The sequence below is a fragment of the Sciurus carolinensis genome, chromosome 3, assembly GCF_902686445.1.
Source record: "Sciurus carolinensis chromosome 3, mSciCar1.2, whole genome shotgun sequence".
Classification (NCBI taxonomy): Eukaryota; Metazoa; Chordata; class Mammalia; order Rodentia; family Sciuridae; genus Sciurus; species Sciurus carolinensis.
Window position 1 is genome coordinate 122,486,703 of NC_062215.1, and position 15,914 is coordinate 122,502,616.

Sequence of the window (15,914 nt, forward strand, 5' to 3'; positions counted from 1 at the left end):
CTCAATTTCAGTTTCATACTTCAACTGCTGCATCTCTACCTGTTTTTCCTCTCATGATCTCACCCTCAGCAGGAAGCCAGCCTCCCCTCCACATATTCCTATTTCTGTCAATGACACCATCATTCTTCCAGTCACCCGGGTTTGAAATCTTGGCATCCTCTCTCTTTTTTCTTCTTTTTCAATCTAAAGGGTCACCAATTTCTGTGGCTTCCTTCATCAAACCTGTCTCTTAATTCCATTCCTTCTTTTAAATTCCATTTTGTACATTCTAACTTAGGTCATCATGATCCCACTACTAGCTAGTGACAATAACCATCCCTAGCAACCCTTCCTACAACTACTTTGGGCTACTCTCTAAATTACTATTAAAACAGAAACAGGAAGACCATTTTACCCTGATTCCAACTTTCCATAGTTTGCCAGAGTCCACAGGTGTTCAAGTTCAAATTCAAAGCCCCGGACAATGTTGCCCATACCTTTACAACTTACTCTCACTTTTCTCCACAGAACCATCCTCCTTATCAACAGTCTATTTGTTTTCTTCCCAAAGCCCACTGCCACCTTTTGCTTGCATTCACAGTGGACTCTGTGAAGAGGACTCATCTGATGTTGAAGGCACCTGAACTAAAGCAGCGTCCCAAGAGCCCTCCTCAATATCCCGGAGATATCTCCTGATGGTCCCACTGAGGCACCGGCAGCCCTGCGTCCCAGAAATCTCTTTTCATGTTTGTCCCCATCTCTTTGTACCCCTGGGGGCCTGGTTCTGAGGGCTGAGTTGACAGAATAGGTGGTGCTAACTTGTCAAAAGATGTTAAGGTAGCAGAGTACGAGGAGCCACGCGCCTCCTGCCTCACGACAGGGCAGGGGCGCCCCGCTCAGCCCCGCTCCGCGGGCTCCGGGACTCTGGGCGGACGGTCCCCGGAGGACGCAGGCCTGGGAGGCCCGAGCTCCTTCCCCACGCCCCGCTAGCCCGGCATCTGAGCTGCGGCCGGCCGCGGGCGTGCGGGGGAGGGCAGGGAGGCCCGGCGGTTCCGCGCTCGGAGGTAGGTGGTGCTGTTGCGGCGACTGTCTTCCTCATTGGCGCCGCGCGGAGAGGCGGAATGTTCAACTCCTGACTCCGGCGGAAGCGTGGGAGCCGCGCGGGCCGCTGTCCCCGACCCCTGCCGCCGCCCTCATCGCGCCGGGCCTCTGCGCCCCCGGCAGCTGCTCGCGCCCGGCTGGGGAGCCAGGTAGGGGCCAGGCTGGGGGCCGCGGAGGGAGGCCGCGGGGGAGGCTCCAGGCCCGCCGCGCTCGCGAGTTGTCCCGGCGCCTCGGGGCAGAGGCCCTGCCGGGGAGACCCCGGCCCGGGGCCTGGCGGGCGCCCCTCCCGCGCCGAGGCCCGCCGGGGCGGCGGCGGGAGCGAGTGTGTCCGGCGCGCGCGGAGTCGGCGCCTGACCAGCGGCGGCGCGGCCAAGTGCGGGTCGGGGAAGTTCGGGCAGGTCCCAGCGAGAAGTTGGCGCCCGGAAGAGCGGGGCGCAGACCGGAGCGTGTCGGGCTTCGCCGCCGCGGCGGGGGCGCCCCCGGGCAGGCCTGCAGAGCCCGCGACCCCCGGGGCAGCGCCAAGAGGTGGCCTCGCGGGCGGGACGGGGTACCCCCCGGGGCGAAACGCGAGCCTCCCCAGCCAGGGCAGGGTGCCAGGCTCTCCCCCGCGGAGGTCTGCATGCGAGGAGAGAGGACCAACTTCTGCTTTTCTGGGGTACTCTGCCGAGAACGGTGTCCCCCACCCAGCGCGGTCGCTCCCTGCCCTTCCGGCCGAGTCCTTAGGCAGCAGGGACGTCCTCCCCGCCTCGGCCGCCTCCACCTTTCCTTCCGCGGCCGCCCAGGGTGTCTGCTGTGCAGATCCTCCGGCGCCCGGGATGTCGTGGGCTCTGAGACCTGCACCAGGCCGGGCGTGTGTGCCGAGGCCCCCCGCTACGCCTCGTTTGCACATGACAGCTTTCAGAAAAACTTTAATTAAAAACTGGGTAGATGACATCGAATTGCCGAAAAAACAATGGGGGAATCATTGTTAGACTGCCGAAAATGTATGTTTCAGATGCGCCTTGAGATCCCGCATAAGCACTGTTTATGGGGAACTTAATTACTATTTTTGTTAGTTAATAATGAAAGCACACCATTTGGTGGCCCATTCCAACGATTTTACAAAAGCTGACTAATAATGTGCATGAGAATTTTCTTACAGAATGAATTCGGTGGTATTCAAGATAGTCGTCAAAGTATAATCCTATTTTACCTTTGAAGCTTTGGTAGGACAGCCTTCTCGCTTTCCTGACCTTAGGTGAAACGAACCCGCAGGATTCATGGGTCCACCCTGTTTAAAGACAAAAATAAACAAGTGATTGGAGACCAGTTAGTGTCTTCTTTACTGTAGGCCCATCTACCATCTCCACAGTGAAATTTCATGTCGTTTCTAATTTTCAAAAAATGGGATGACTGCATTTTAATTATGGTTTTGGTCATTTGTAGAGCCTTTGTTTTAGATTCCTGCTACAATAGTGAGAGATTTGGGAGATTGTAAATGAATATGAATTTAGTTTGTTTGGAAAAAGAGAATTAAGATAAAGAAACATGGTCTTTTGGAACAGTGTGCACTTTATTTTAATCTTCACAATTTAATTTCTACTCTAACTTTTGGGGATTATTTTGGAAGTTTTCTTTTTAAACTGGAAAATGTTTATACAAAATGTTTTAGTGGTAATAATTTCAGAGTAAATGACTATAACACAAAGGTAAGAATAAAAAAATTTTTTTTTCTTGCCTAGGAAAACAAATAAATGACTGGTTTCTTTTCCTTATTCCTTTAGGGGATAAATAAGAACACATTAAAGAGAGAGTAATATCCAAATATTAAGTCCGAGGATTTGGATCTAAAAATGGATGGTCAAAGATCTTGGGAACTGAGGGACCTTCTTGCCAAATAAGGGAACTTGGCAAGTTGCACTGTGTATTTTAAGTTAGCACAGAGTGAGTGTTATTGGCAATACATTGGCTCAGTGCCTATCTGGAATGAACAGTGAAACTGACTTTGATAGGACTTCAGTATAATAAACAGGAGTTACAAAGGGCGTGGAGCGAATAATCAAATCATCAGAGAAAACTCTCGAGAAATTATGATGTTTCATGAAAAGAGGTCAGACATAAAGTGAAGCTATTCGTGTGGTGGAGAGCAAAAGGGACAGTGGATTTTAGAAATGGACAGATTTAGAACTAAGAGAAGAGAGACTGAGTGTGTGTGTGTGAGTGTGTTTTGAACCAGAAAAAGGTGTTTGTGGTGATAGAGTAGTTCTTGGAATAAGACAGCCTTATATCTGTATCCTGAGATGTGGGAAATAAAAATCAATTTGGATCATTTGTTTTCCATTTTATTCTGCCCAGGACAGATTGACAGGATGGGTGTCTTATCTATCTAAATGTAATAGGAACAGTCAAGACACCTTTAGGTCTTACTGCAGGGAAGATTTAGGCTACTTCTTTTGTGGCTATTAACCTTGCCCCACTACACACAATAAGCAGAGTTCCAACTGTGTTCAGAAAACTGTACCTGTTAAGAGAAGAGAGCCATAAATGGTAGCTCTTAGATTGGTTTGACTGATACATGGGTGCTTTTGTGTCAGACCCTCCTACAGACAGCTGAAGCATCGATGATGCCCTAATAGCAGTTAAATAGTCCCAACATGGTAGACAACTGTGACAACAAAGCAGCCATAGTTGCTAAAAGGGAATTAAAGCCCCAAATTGAAGTTTAAGTAGATAGTAAACAATCTGGTAATTATTTAGGAGTGTTTAAAGGAAAAAGGAAAATTAGGAAGAGGTGGCAGAATGATGTAGCAGAAAAAAGACACAAGATGGAAAAAAATGATATGAATTTGGAGGCAGACCTGAGTTGAATCCCAGTTGTGTCACTTGTAAATTAGGTAGTCAGCTTGGGCAAATATCCTATCATGAATCCTCAATTTCTTCACATGTAAACTGGGGACAGTAGTACCTGCTTCCTAGGGATAAGTATATGGGACAGTACATGGAAATGCTTAAGCCCATTTCTGAAACTTTAGTCACCACAACCGAGCGGTAGAGGGGGCTTTTTCTACATTTCTCAAGCTGTACCCAAAGAAAGCTGCTTGTACCACCTCTCCCAGCTAAGACTTGCCCTCAATAGCTGGCCCTGTTCTCAAGTCACGCTTCAGCGTAATGTTGGGGGCGATAGGCTTTCATAGCTATTCTTCTGCTTTGAGTATAAGGGTTTCTAAAGTGGCTCTGTGTACCTCTGTGCTTGTAAGCTTTTTAATGTTTGGGGGGAGGATTTGAAAATTAATGAACTTAAATGTCCATCTGGTAGTTATATGAACAAGGGAAGTTTATGACTTAGAGGCCAGAAGTGAAATCATTTAAAGTCATTCTTACAGCTGTTTTTGAACAAGGTTTGTCTTCTGGGCCCAATATTATTCATTCTTTTTGGACTCATCTCTGGATTTCCATATAGAAAAACCAAAAAGAGAAGGCAAGCATTGTATGGAGATCATAGAGTAAATCTTTGCCTATTTTTTTTTGGGTGTGCTGGGGATTGAACCCACAGCCTTGTGCATGTGAGGCAAGCACTCTACCAGCTGAGCTATATCCCCACAGCCCCAAATCTTTGCCTATTAAACTTTTCTACCAAAGTGCCCTATTGTGGTGAAGAAGAAATGTATGCCTTCAGGAATCTGTATATACAGCCATTAGTACCTTCAACATAAGCATTTTCTTTAAAATCCTGTAATTGATCTTAAAAATCCTTTCCTCTTTTGTTATATTTAATTGAGCAAACCAATACAAAAAAGAAAAAAGCACCTTACACAAAAGCACCCATATATCAGATAAGTTTATTTCTCCAAATTATAAAGTAAAATTGATATTATAGGACATGTGTTTGTTCTTTTATCTTCTGCACAGTGCTGTGTACTCCACACATGGGAATGTGCATATGAGGAACGTGGATTGGTGTTAATAAAGGGTACTGTCTCATTAAGCTTTGCAGCCCAGGCTGCTGCTTGGGGTAATGTGATTCCATTTTGCTGAGAGAAGAATAGGGGCATATCATCATCTGAAGACTTTTTATAGTTTGTGGTTATTCTCTGGCTTTCAAGATGAAGAGAATTCTTTACTTTGAGAATGTGGGAGAAGGGAGAGGAGAGTCATAGGATGGAAATCTGGAATGTGTCTCTCACCCTCCCAGCCTTGGGAGGAGAGTTTCCATTATTTCCATCCTGATGTTGATTGTTGCTCTTCAGGTTTGCTGTCAGGTTCATGACTACATCCTCAGAAGAGGAGGGAGACTCTCGGTACTTCATAGTAGGCTGATTAGTCATCATACGTAGATACGGGGCTGGAGTGGATCTTGAAGAAGCATCCATTCTGCTCACCCAGTTGATGCAGGAATCTCCACTCCATGCCCCCGACTCCCACTGAACACTCGGGGATAGGTCACTCATGTGGCATATTTTCTGAGGGTGGCATATTTTCTGGTTGGGCAATCCTAAGAACCAGGAATTCTTTCTTAACTTGTATCCTTAGGTAGTGTTGCTTCTGGATCAGCAAAGCATAATTCAGGGTCTTGGTATTCTCTAGTTCTAGCATTTCCATTTTTTAGTGTTTCATTTTAATGCAGAGATGATCAGGCTTTAACCTACACATTTAGGTTATTATCTAGGTTATTAGTCTAAAATTGTACCTTGTTTGTCAGTAGCCAGACAGGTTGGATACTTTCTACTTGACAGAAAAGTGGTTCCAGGGTAGAAACAAGAGCTGATTAAATACAGGGGGAGGCTGGTCCAGGAAGTAGGCCTCACCCTGTGCAACTGTGCATTCCTCTTCCAGCCAACTCCTAGAAATCTGCCCTCTCCCTGCTCCCCAACTTTACTTAACCCTTGCCCCCTCCTCTTCCTCATGCCATGATCAGTCCGTGTGGTGACCCATGACGTGGATGTACCTGCTCCCCTTTGCTAGTTGGGCTTGGTTGTAGCACCCACACATTCCACACAGCATTTCTGTGTCATAAGCACCCCCACGACCACTTACCTGGTTTTCCTTTATTTTACTTCCCATGACATTTCCGGCAAGGAAGCATGCAATGGAAGTTGATTTTCATTAATTGCTTTAACTGGAGTTTTATTACTTATATGGTAAAGCACAGATTGGTGGGGGGGAGAGATGAAACAACAGCTGTTATGTCTTTTAGACTCTTTTCCATGTTATCCAGTTATCCATGTCTGAAGAAGTTTATTCACTCAGCCCAACATATTCAATGCAAGATATGCTGTTTTTGAGAGCAACCTTGAAGTAAATATTGATGGTAGACACATTGTAGTTATTTTTTTGAATGCCTGGTCTCTTTTAGCTAGTCTTGCAGTTGTTATCTTTTTATTGATTTTTTAAAAAAATAACCTAGTAGAACAGCATTCTTGTTCAAAAATAGAATCTTTGAATCCTCGACTCTGACACATTATGAAGAACTACATCAAACCAGAACTTTCCCCCCTCTTTTTTTGGTTATATTGGGTTGAACCCAAGGGCACTTTACCACTAAGCCACATCCCCAACCCTTTTTTTTTTTTTTTTTTTGAGACAGGGTCTTACTCAGTTGCTTAGAACCTTGCTAAGTTGCTAAACCTGTGTTTGAACTTGTGATCTTCCTGCCTCAGCTTCCTGAGCTGCTGCGATTACAGGTATGTGCCACGATGCCTGGCTTCTCTATTTTTTTAATGTAACAAGAAAAACCACAATGATTCCAAGTAGTATCATTTTATTATACAGGAAGATAAGCACATTTTAATTTATTTACCAACCTCTATGAAGGAGGCTGAAATAACATGAATATTAGGGCAGCAATGTTGGCAAAATAATTTGTCAAAGGTTGAGGACTGTTTTTGAAAAGTCTTTTAAAAAACCTTATCCAGGTCATGATAAAACAAATTAGTTTTTCTTCCCAATTGAATAAGAAATAAACTTATAATTTTATTTTTTTTGAAGAAGAGGGAAAGGAAGGTATAAGTTAGGGATGGTAGAAGAGGAAGGAGCCAGGTGTGGTGGCGCACACTTATAATCCCAGTGACTAAGGGAGGTTGAGGCAGAAGGATCCCAAGTTCAAGGGCAGCCTTAGTATAGCAAGACCTTATCTCAAAATAAAAAAGAACTGGGAATGTAACTCAGTGGTAGAGCATGCCTGAGTTCTACCCCAGTATGACCTCCTCTACCCTAAAAAAATCTAAATGCAGAAATAATAGGCCCATATACACATAAAAGGTAGAAACATCCAGAGAAAGTCCAAAGTCCCCTTTTTTTCTGATAAAATTAATCTTCTTTTAAAGTAGATTTAATTATTTTTAAAAAGTATGATTTTCAGGCATTTGATGAAGCTGGTTACAATTTTCCAGAATTAGGTGGCCAGGAATAGGCAGTAGATAAGATTTGAAAGAACAGTGCCACCGTGGAAGGTGTGTACTCTACTACAGTGAGTGCTACGACTGAATAAACAGGTTCTAGAAAAGCTAATATCTAAAAAGTGCAAAAAAAATGTATTTTAATAACTACATATTCTCCCTGGGAAAAATAATTTAAAATTATTAATTGCTAATGAAATAGATCTTGAAAAATGAAAAATGACAAGAAAATAAAGGACAATAAAGAGAGGACTGAGAAAAAATGAAAGCCAAAAAAGCACATGCAAAAGATTTACGGGTCAATAGTACATTTATTTATTAATACTTTCTTTGCAAGTAATGGAGAGATAATAGAAAACAATTCTGAAAATAGGGAGAGGAGAACTATTGAGGAAAGCACCCCTGACCACAATGACTGAAAGATTAGATTGCTAAGTATGTTATTAAAAACAATTAGAAAATGATGATTTCCATTTATTGTATGTGTACTATGTGCTGGACACTAAGGAAAGCAATTTCACATCATCTCCCACTTTCTAAACTCTATGCAGAAAAATTATCATTGCCAGTGAGAAAACTGAGGTCAAAGAGGCACCATTATCTTGCCCAATGTCTAATTGCTTGTAAATTTGGATTTGCTACTAGATCTAGTCGGGCTCCTTCCCGGATTGTGCTACTTCTGGACCGAAATATGTTATTTGAAACTGAAACTTATCAGGGAAGTCAAGTAATACAGTGCATACTTAATAACTTTTGGACTGTCAATCATATGTGGAAGACATATGGAAGGGATTTAGAAGATTGAAACTTTTAAAAAAGTGGAATAATACTCCTTTTAAGTTTTTAAATTTTCATGACTCTTTGATAATTAATGTTGCTATATATGTTTTCATTCATTCAGTTAGTAGTTAAAATTTCATTTTGATATTAATTTAAGAAAAATTATAAATTAAAAAAATTTGGCATACTATATTCAAGTATTCAGATGATTGGACCCAACCACCTTGTTAGGATTTTAGAGTTGTGACATCTTATTCTTCTTCTATTTTTCTGATATTACTGCTCTAGTTTAGCCTTCATTGTTGTGTGGTATTTAACACTTAAAACCACTTTGCCAATGCTACAAAGTTAGTATTGAGAATTGTTACTTAGAGAAAAATTACCTTTTTTGTATAAAGCAATTGTTTATCATGCAAATTTAAAACATTGTATGTGATTTGGTATCTTATGTAAATAAACCTACACAGATGACTCTCCACTGGTGTACTCAGTGGAGAATAGATTCGAAGAACTAGAATGTAATTTGATCAGGTAGCAGTCTTCCTCAGGATGCTCTAGGTATGATTAACGTGCAACTCAGATTTTTCATTCTTCTGGTCATAAACACAGAAGAATATGTGTATACATACAAACATATGTAAGTATATGTGTATGTGTATATGTGTGTGTATATATATTAACTATATATATAAAAACTATAGAGTTTTTTATGATATTCATATGTATATGGGAATAGGAACCTCAACCAAGTTTTTCAGCTAAGTGCATGGTGCTTTACCCAGCTCACTGGAGTTAAAATTTGTACTGAGACACCCTAGAATTGTTAGTTTCTTCAGTAATAAGATGGGACTTAATTTTTTACAGTCTCAATAAAACATTCAAGTAATTGCATGGTTCCACTCATATATAGCCAATTCCTAAATGGCAGAGTGTATCACAATGTGAGTAACTGATTCTGGAAAGAACATGACTAGTTGCCTCATGTAAAGTTGTGCAGATCCTGGAGAGGGTGCTTCTACAGGGGTTTAGATTAATTCCTATTGATCTCATCCTGGTTCAGATCTCCACCTTTGTTTTGAAAAGAATTTCTCTACTCCTCAAGACTCAAGGGGACCCAGTTCCCGAGGACCCACACACTCTCCTCAGTCTCCCAAGAAGCCTAGGCAGCAGTTTCTTTAATCAGGATTTGCTTCTGAATCCTTTGGGGGCACTAGTAAAATCTATAGGTCTCAGATTTTACTTAATTTGATTGAAATCTTTCCAGCTGCAAAAGGTATAATGAAAGACTAACCAGAAACTATTTATTTGTTCAACAAATGTTTTGAATGGAAAAGGTGCATACTATGTGCCTGGCTATGTACAGGGTGCTGAATATCAGATGTAAATGGGAGTGAATTTGGAAATGTATGTCTGTCAGGAATTTAGTGGGAAGGATAAATGGGTATAGAAAGATGCTATGGTAGAGAAGAGGGAGAGTATAATGTTTTCTCAGTAGGGCTCAAAGAGGTGACTCACACACAAGTTTGTTGGGTGAAGATAGGCATTTGAAGTAGAGACATGGCCTGTGCAAAATATTGAGGTGTGAGAGAGTTCAGCACAGGTGGGGAGCTGCAGTTCTTCAGGTGCATATGTGCAACGAGGAGACATGAAGTAAAAGTGGCTCTAAATGGTGAAGGAACAACACAAGAAAATTTCCTGGAATCAAAGACACAAGTTACAGATTGAAAGAGTTCAAGTGCCCTTACCAACAAATGAAGACCTGCCTAAGCATGTCCCAATAAACTTGGGGTTCCAGGAATGAATAGAAGATCCTAAAAGCTTTCAGAGAGATAAAATCATGTAAAAGGGATTAGTTATCAGAATAGTATCAGATCAGTCAATAACCACATTAGAAACTAAAAGAAAATGAAGTAATACCTTGAAAATTGTATGGAAGTGATTTTCTACCTAGAATTGCATATTCAGCCAGGCTACCCATGAAGACATTTCAGTACACACAGATTCTCAAAAAGTTGTATTCTGAGTATTCTTTCCAGGTGCCTAATGGGAATTAGGTTGTCAAAACACAGAAATAAGCCAAGAAAGAGAAAATAGAAGATCCAAGGACAGGGATTTCCTCAAAAGAAGGCGAAGGAAAATTCTTAAATGGTAGCGAAGGGAAGTCCTAGTCCGGTCAGGCCTAGAGAGCAACCATTCCAGCTAGACTGGAGGTGTATAGAGAAAATGTCTCCAAGAAAAAAACAGAACCTCACCCGCAACACAAAAAAAAAAAAAAAAAAAAAAGCTGCTGTTTTCACTTTATTGAGAGACATTTTTCAGTTCTTAGAAGAGTTGATAAGGTGAGTAGGTATTAGGAATATAAAAAGCCAAATAAATAACAAAAACAAAAACAGAGCAACTACTAATTTTAGAAGAGACAAAAAGTTACCCAAGAAGGGAAATGTAAGCATTAAACCTCTATAGCACTGTTGGAAATAATATTTACTTTGTCAGACTACTGTACAATCTGAATATTTACTTAACAAAAATGTTACAGTATGATTGGAAACAGGATTGGGCAAGTGTGACATTTGTATGCACAGAGGTGAATGAAGAATGATATATGAAAACTAAATCCTTATTTTTCATAGGATTAAATTAATAGATAATATCTAAAATGGAAAAATCAAGAAATGGCAATATAAACTTATTGTTTGGAAATGTGGAGCAAAATACCAGGAGGAAATACTAAAGAATTTGAAATTAGTTGTCTCTGGAGAGTGAGAATTAGGTGTGGGGAACAGTAGGGCCAAGGACTTATATTTTGTAGTTTTATAGTTCTATAGTCATTTTTTATATTTAAAGTTAATTAAGAAAAAATATAGACTTAGCATCTGTAACATGAGAAAATCTCACACATGGTATTTTGCATTTTGTTAGACTTTTTATCTTATGTGTTCTATGTACTTACCTTTGGCACAATCCTAAATTGTATCCAAACTTTCTTCTGTATAATTAACTGAGTATGAATTGCAGTAGAAGCTGGTAAGTGAATATTATTTATAGGCTGTAACTGGATAGATGGTACCCCCAAACTCCCAATATTTTTGTGAACTGTAAACTCTGCAAAACTTCAGAGGCTAGACAAACAACTCTTCCCCTTTCTTGTCTTCTCACCAAAGTAGAGCACAATTTGGCTTTGTGCAAGAAATCAGTTTTCCTTAGTGACCTGATGTTCCTAGTCAGCTGAGCTGACAATGCACATCATTCTGAGCCTGAAGATGTTTATGGAGAAATCTCATGAATTTATATTGATATAAACTGCCCCCTCTACCTTTTCATTTTGAAAAAGAAATCACATCTCACAGAAAAACCTTTTATCTAGATTTTTCAGTTCTTAACATTTTGCCACATTGCTTTTTCTCTCACACACACACATTTTTTGGGGAGGTGGGGCCAGGTATGGTGCCTGAACCATTTACCTGGTCATTCTTAATGGAGAATAGTAAGTCTCTTTAAACCACAGAAAATATCATTGTAATAATCTCTAGGAGGGGTAGTGTGTTACTCTGGAGACAAACATAATATTTTTTAAAACATCCTTGGCAATGTTCTTTGGATGACTTAATATATTGTAATCAGGGGCAAATTTTTTACTCTTTAATTAAGTTCTGCTACAGTATACAGTTCAGGGAGCCACATTAGAAAAACACTTGGCCAGCTTTTCTATCATCCCTAAACTGGAAATGTGTTTGCGAAGTTGAAACATTGACCGCGCATTTCGTTGGCAGCATTGGCCGGGCTGTTGCAGGACGCTCAGTGGCTTAGGTTATGTATATTTCGTGTGGAGTGAGTGCTGTGTGGAGAGGTGGCCAGCCGCAGCTGCCAGGAGAGCTGTGCAAGCTTGCTGTTGAAAGACGCTTCCCGTCTGTCAGGCTTCCTGATAGGAGACCTGGTGACACAGTAGCCTTTAGGCAGAGCTCTCCGGGAGGTGTAGGAAGTGCTGCTACAGGTTTTGTTGGGGGGAAATCCGAGCCATTTCTCTGTGAACAGCTGCATTTCAAAGTCTGGACAAGTTGCTGTTGCATTTTGCACGGGGCTGCCAGAGTGAGTGTTTTCATTTTGGTTTGTCTTGCTTTTCTTCTTCCTAAGTGATCATGGCCTTTCTGGAAGTTTCATAGGACTTGTTACTCACCATCTGAAGTAGGATTCAAAGGATTCTTTCAAACTGATTTGTAATTCAACTTTTCTTTTTCTTTCTTTCTGCAGATTTTGTGGAAGTATACTACTTTGTCATTATGAGATGTCGTCTCTCGGTACCTCCTTTGTGCAAATTAAATTTGATGACTTGCAGTTTTTTGAAAACTGCGGTGGAGGAAGTTTTGGGAGTGTTTATCGAGCCAAATGGATATCACAGGACAAGGAGGTGGCTGTAAAGAAGCTGCTCAAAATAGAGAAAGAGGTAAGAAGTCTTTTTCTGCTATCAGAAATGATGATGACAGTACTTATATAAGCTCTTCTATCTAGAGGTAGAGGGTCACAGGGCTGCAAGGCCTTTGGGGCTGATCCATGAGGCTGTTTCCCAATTTCCATTCTGGGAGCCCCATAAATAGAAATTATTGCAGCGTGTGCTTTAGGGTTGAGTTCTACTAGGGGTCATCTGAAGTGAAAGGATTTTTTTTCATGGCATGGAAGAACCTGTGTTCTCTGAGTTGACTCTCCTGGAGGCTGGGTGGGAGTTCAGGGCTTTTCACTTCCAAAGGCAGTCAACAGGGGTCAGTAAAGAGTAACGTGTAATGTTTTCATCCCCCTTTTATATTTTCTTGATTTTGTGGTCCTTGGGAGTTGTCTTTTAAAAAATAAAAAATCAATATTTTTCTACTGAAATAAGCAGTATCAGCTTCTTGTATTTCACCTGTATTAAAGGCTTGACAGAGATCTGCCCTGCTTTGTAAAATTAGAAAAGGGTCTTGGTTTTCAGAATATGGGATTCCTGCTGATTGCAGATGAGCTCTGAATCCTGAGACCTTTCATCTTTCTTAGGAATGTGGCCCAACATGGTCCCCACATTCAGCTTGGTACTTCAAGAATAAACTTTGCAGAGTTGACCTCTGGGGCTCAACTGCACTGATTTTTGTTTGTTTTTAGTGCTTTTTAAAAATTTGAATGTATTTAAACTGATGCATAAAAACATAAAAATTATACATATTTGGGGGCACTCTGTAATGCTTTGATACATGTATACAATATGTCATGTTTAAATCAGCTCAAACATATCCATCTCCTTACACATTGTTATTTCTTTATTGTGAAAACATTCAAAATCCTTTCTTCCAGCTTTTTGAAATATACATGACATTATCATTACTGTCATCCTACTAATAACTTTTAATACCTAGCTCTGGAACTTGTTTTAGTCATTTCTATTTATGTCTGGTTTTAGCTAATTATTGTTTTTCCATTATCCTTTTAAAGTGAATTTTCCATAAATATCCTTTAATCTCCTGAGTGATTTTATTATTATTTCTTTTCATTAGTTGCTGCCAGTGAACCATAGCAATTGATTAGAGAAGGAATCTCAAATCAGAGCACTTTCTGGGTTTTCTCCCAATGCCCCTGTCATTGCTGATTACCAGCCATGTTTCCCATTGTTGAAGCCAGGTCAGAAGGACTAAGATACCTGTGTTAGGGTGTGTGTAGGTTTTGGAAAGCATTAACAAGTGAGGGCTTTCAAAGTTCGTGTATGCAAAACAGAGGGTCCTGGGTAGAAAAAAAATTGTTCTTCCTTTCCTCTCCCTACTTGATTAAGAAAAATTTTTCATAGTAACCAAGTAATAAAACTATTTATTACTGTGAACTAAACTCTTCTATCTAGTAAACTTTGCTTTATTGTCCCCATTTTATAGACTGGGATATATAGTTAAGCTGTCCCAGAAGGACCATTGAAATTCAGGAAGCCAGACCCTCTATTCTTTAGTATTTAACTCTGAAATTTCTGGTTGATCAGGCAAGAATAGAAAATAAACCATTCTATCCACTTGTATTCAAAGAAGTTATAAGTATCATATTTTTAAGCACTAAGTCATGGAACTTTAATACAATGAGCCTGCTTTTATATGATTATTGGATTTGAGAAAGAATTTTATAACAGAAAACAGATTTTGGTAGGAAACATCAGTTGCAGTCCATTTATTTTCTACTCTACAAAAATACATATGTAATACTTTTTCTACTATGTTTAGAGAAAAAAAATTCATAGTAAAAGAAGGAATTGGAAACTGCCAAATCTTGCCTATGTGCAGGTATTTAACCTGAGTGTGTACATTTCAGAAATGGAGTTGATTACTATAAACTGCAAGGGCATAATTCGTAGACTTGTAGGTAGGGGCTCAAGCTAGTGATGGAGAGATCATTATCGTTGTGGTAAAGCACCACCACACATGTTGAATCAGCATGAGTTTAACATGCCAATAGTTTTGGCTAGGTGCTGGAAGTTATTGGAAAAGAAGTGTATGTATTTCTTCTGTAAATTGTCATTATACTTTTTAAAATATATATTGGCTGCTGCCAGATGTTTCTAAATGATAAAATAAAGGTAATAAGCTCTGAATTTTTTCTGATTTATATATTCAATCCCTTGTTACTTAGTCATTTCTTGCCAATGAGTTTTGGAAGGGACAAAACATTTAGTAAAATATTTGTAACTCACTTCATATGACTCTTTAAGAATGACTTGACATCTGACTAAATACATTTTTGTGAACTTAGTGGAATGTGGAGAAAACATATACTAAATGCTTGACTTTGCTTATGTGGGAGGGTAAAGAAAGATGGTTTACTTTCACTTTGTTTGAAGACCTCTAGTGAGTCAATGTTGCTTTCCATTGTTATAGTGAATATATATTACTTTTCTAGTGAAAAAAAAAAGACAGAAAACCAGCATTTACTTAAAATTCTCTTTAAAACTTCATTTTCAAAAGGCTTTTAAACGTAGAGAAAAATGACAGTAATACCATGAACTTCAGTACATCCTTTCCCTAAACTTACCTCCTAGTAATATTTTACAGCATTTGCTTTTTCTCAGTATATACATTAGTGATTATATATAATAATATTTATTTTTGCTAAATCATAAGAATAAATTTCAGATGTTATATAACTTTATCCATAAATACTTCAACATCTCTCAATAACATAACCACAGTACAATTAACAAATTCTTACTTTATTATCCAGGTTTTTCCACTTGTCCCATTAGCTTTTTATGGCGGTTTGTTCCAACCCAGGCTCCAATTCAGGATGACAGATTGCATTTAATTAGCATTATCTATTTAACCTGCTTTAGACTGGAATAGTTTCTCTGCCTTTGTCTTTTAAGACTTTGACATTTTTGAAAAGTTCACCACAACTGTTTTGTAGAATGTCCCTCATTTTGAGTGTATCTGATTTTCCCCTCACCTAGTTCAAGCTTGTAAAGTTTGGCTAGGAAGTGGTCATGTGTCCTTGGCAGTCCTCTTGTGCTGCTTCATGGGAATTGCATGATGTCAGTTCATCCCATTATGGGTGATATTAATTTTGAACCTTTGGTTAAGACAAGTTCACTCTGCAGAACCACAGTAAAAATACCTGTTTTCCCTTTGCAATTAATAAGCAAGCTGTGGGTAGAAACTTTGAGGCTATGTAAATATCTTCCTCAGAAAC

The 15,914-nt window shown here is 39.9% G+C and overlaps 1 protein-coding gene across 4 annotated transcripts in view; it reads left to right on the plus strand.

The window, feature by feature from the left end:
- The first annotated feature begins 1,038 nt into the window (after positions 1-1,038).
- Map3k20 (mitogen-activated protein kinase kinase kinase 20) overlaps positions 1,039-15,914 on the plus strand; it is a 166,962-nt gene continuing 152,086 nt past the window's right edge. For 2 of the 4 annotated variants that reach the window (XR_007107633.1, XM_047543296.1), the window contains exons 1-2: positions 1,071-1,229; positions 12,483-12,675. Coding sequence is in view for 3 of the 4 variants with exons in the window: in XM_047543296.1 (XP_047399252.1) it covers positions 12,517-12,675 (159 nt within the window). In the remaining variant the exon portion in view is untranslated. Of the gene's footprint in view, positions 1,230-12,094; positions 12,321-12,482; positions 12,676-15,914 lie in introns of those variants that run through there. The other 2 variants (XM_047543294.1, XM_047543295.1) reach the window with 2 other exon arrangements.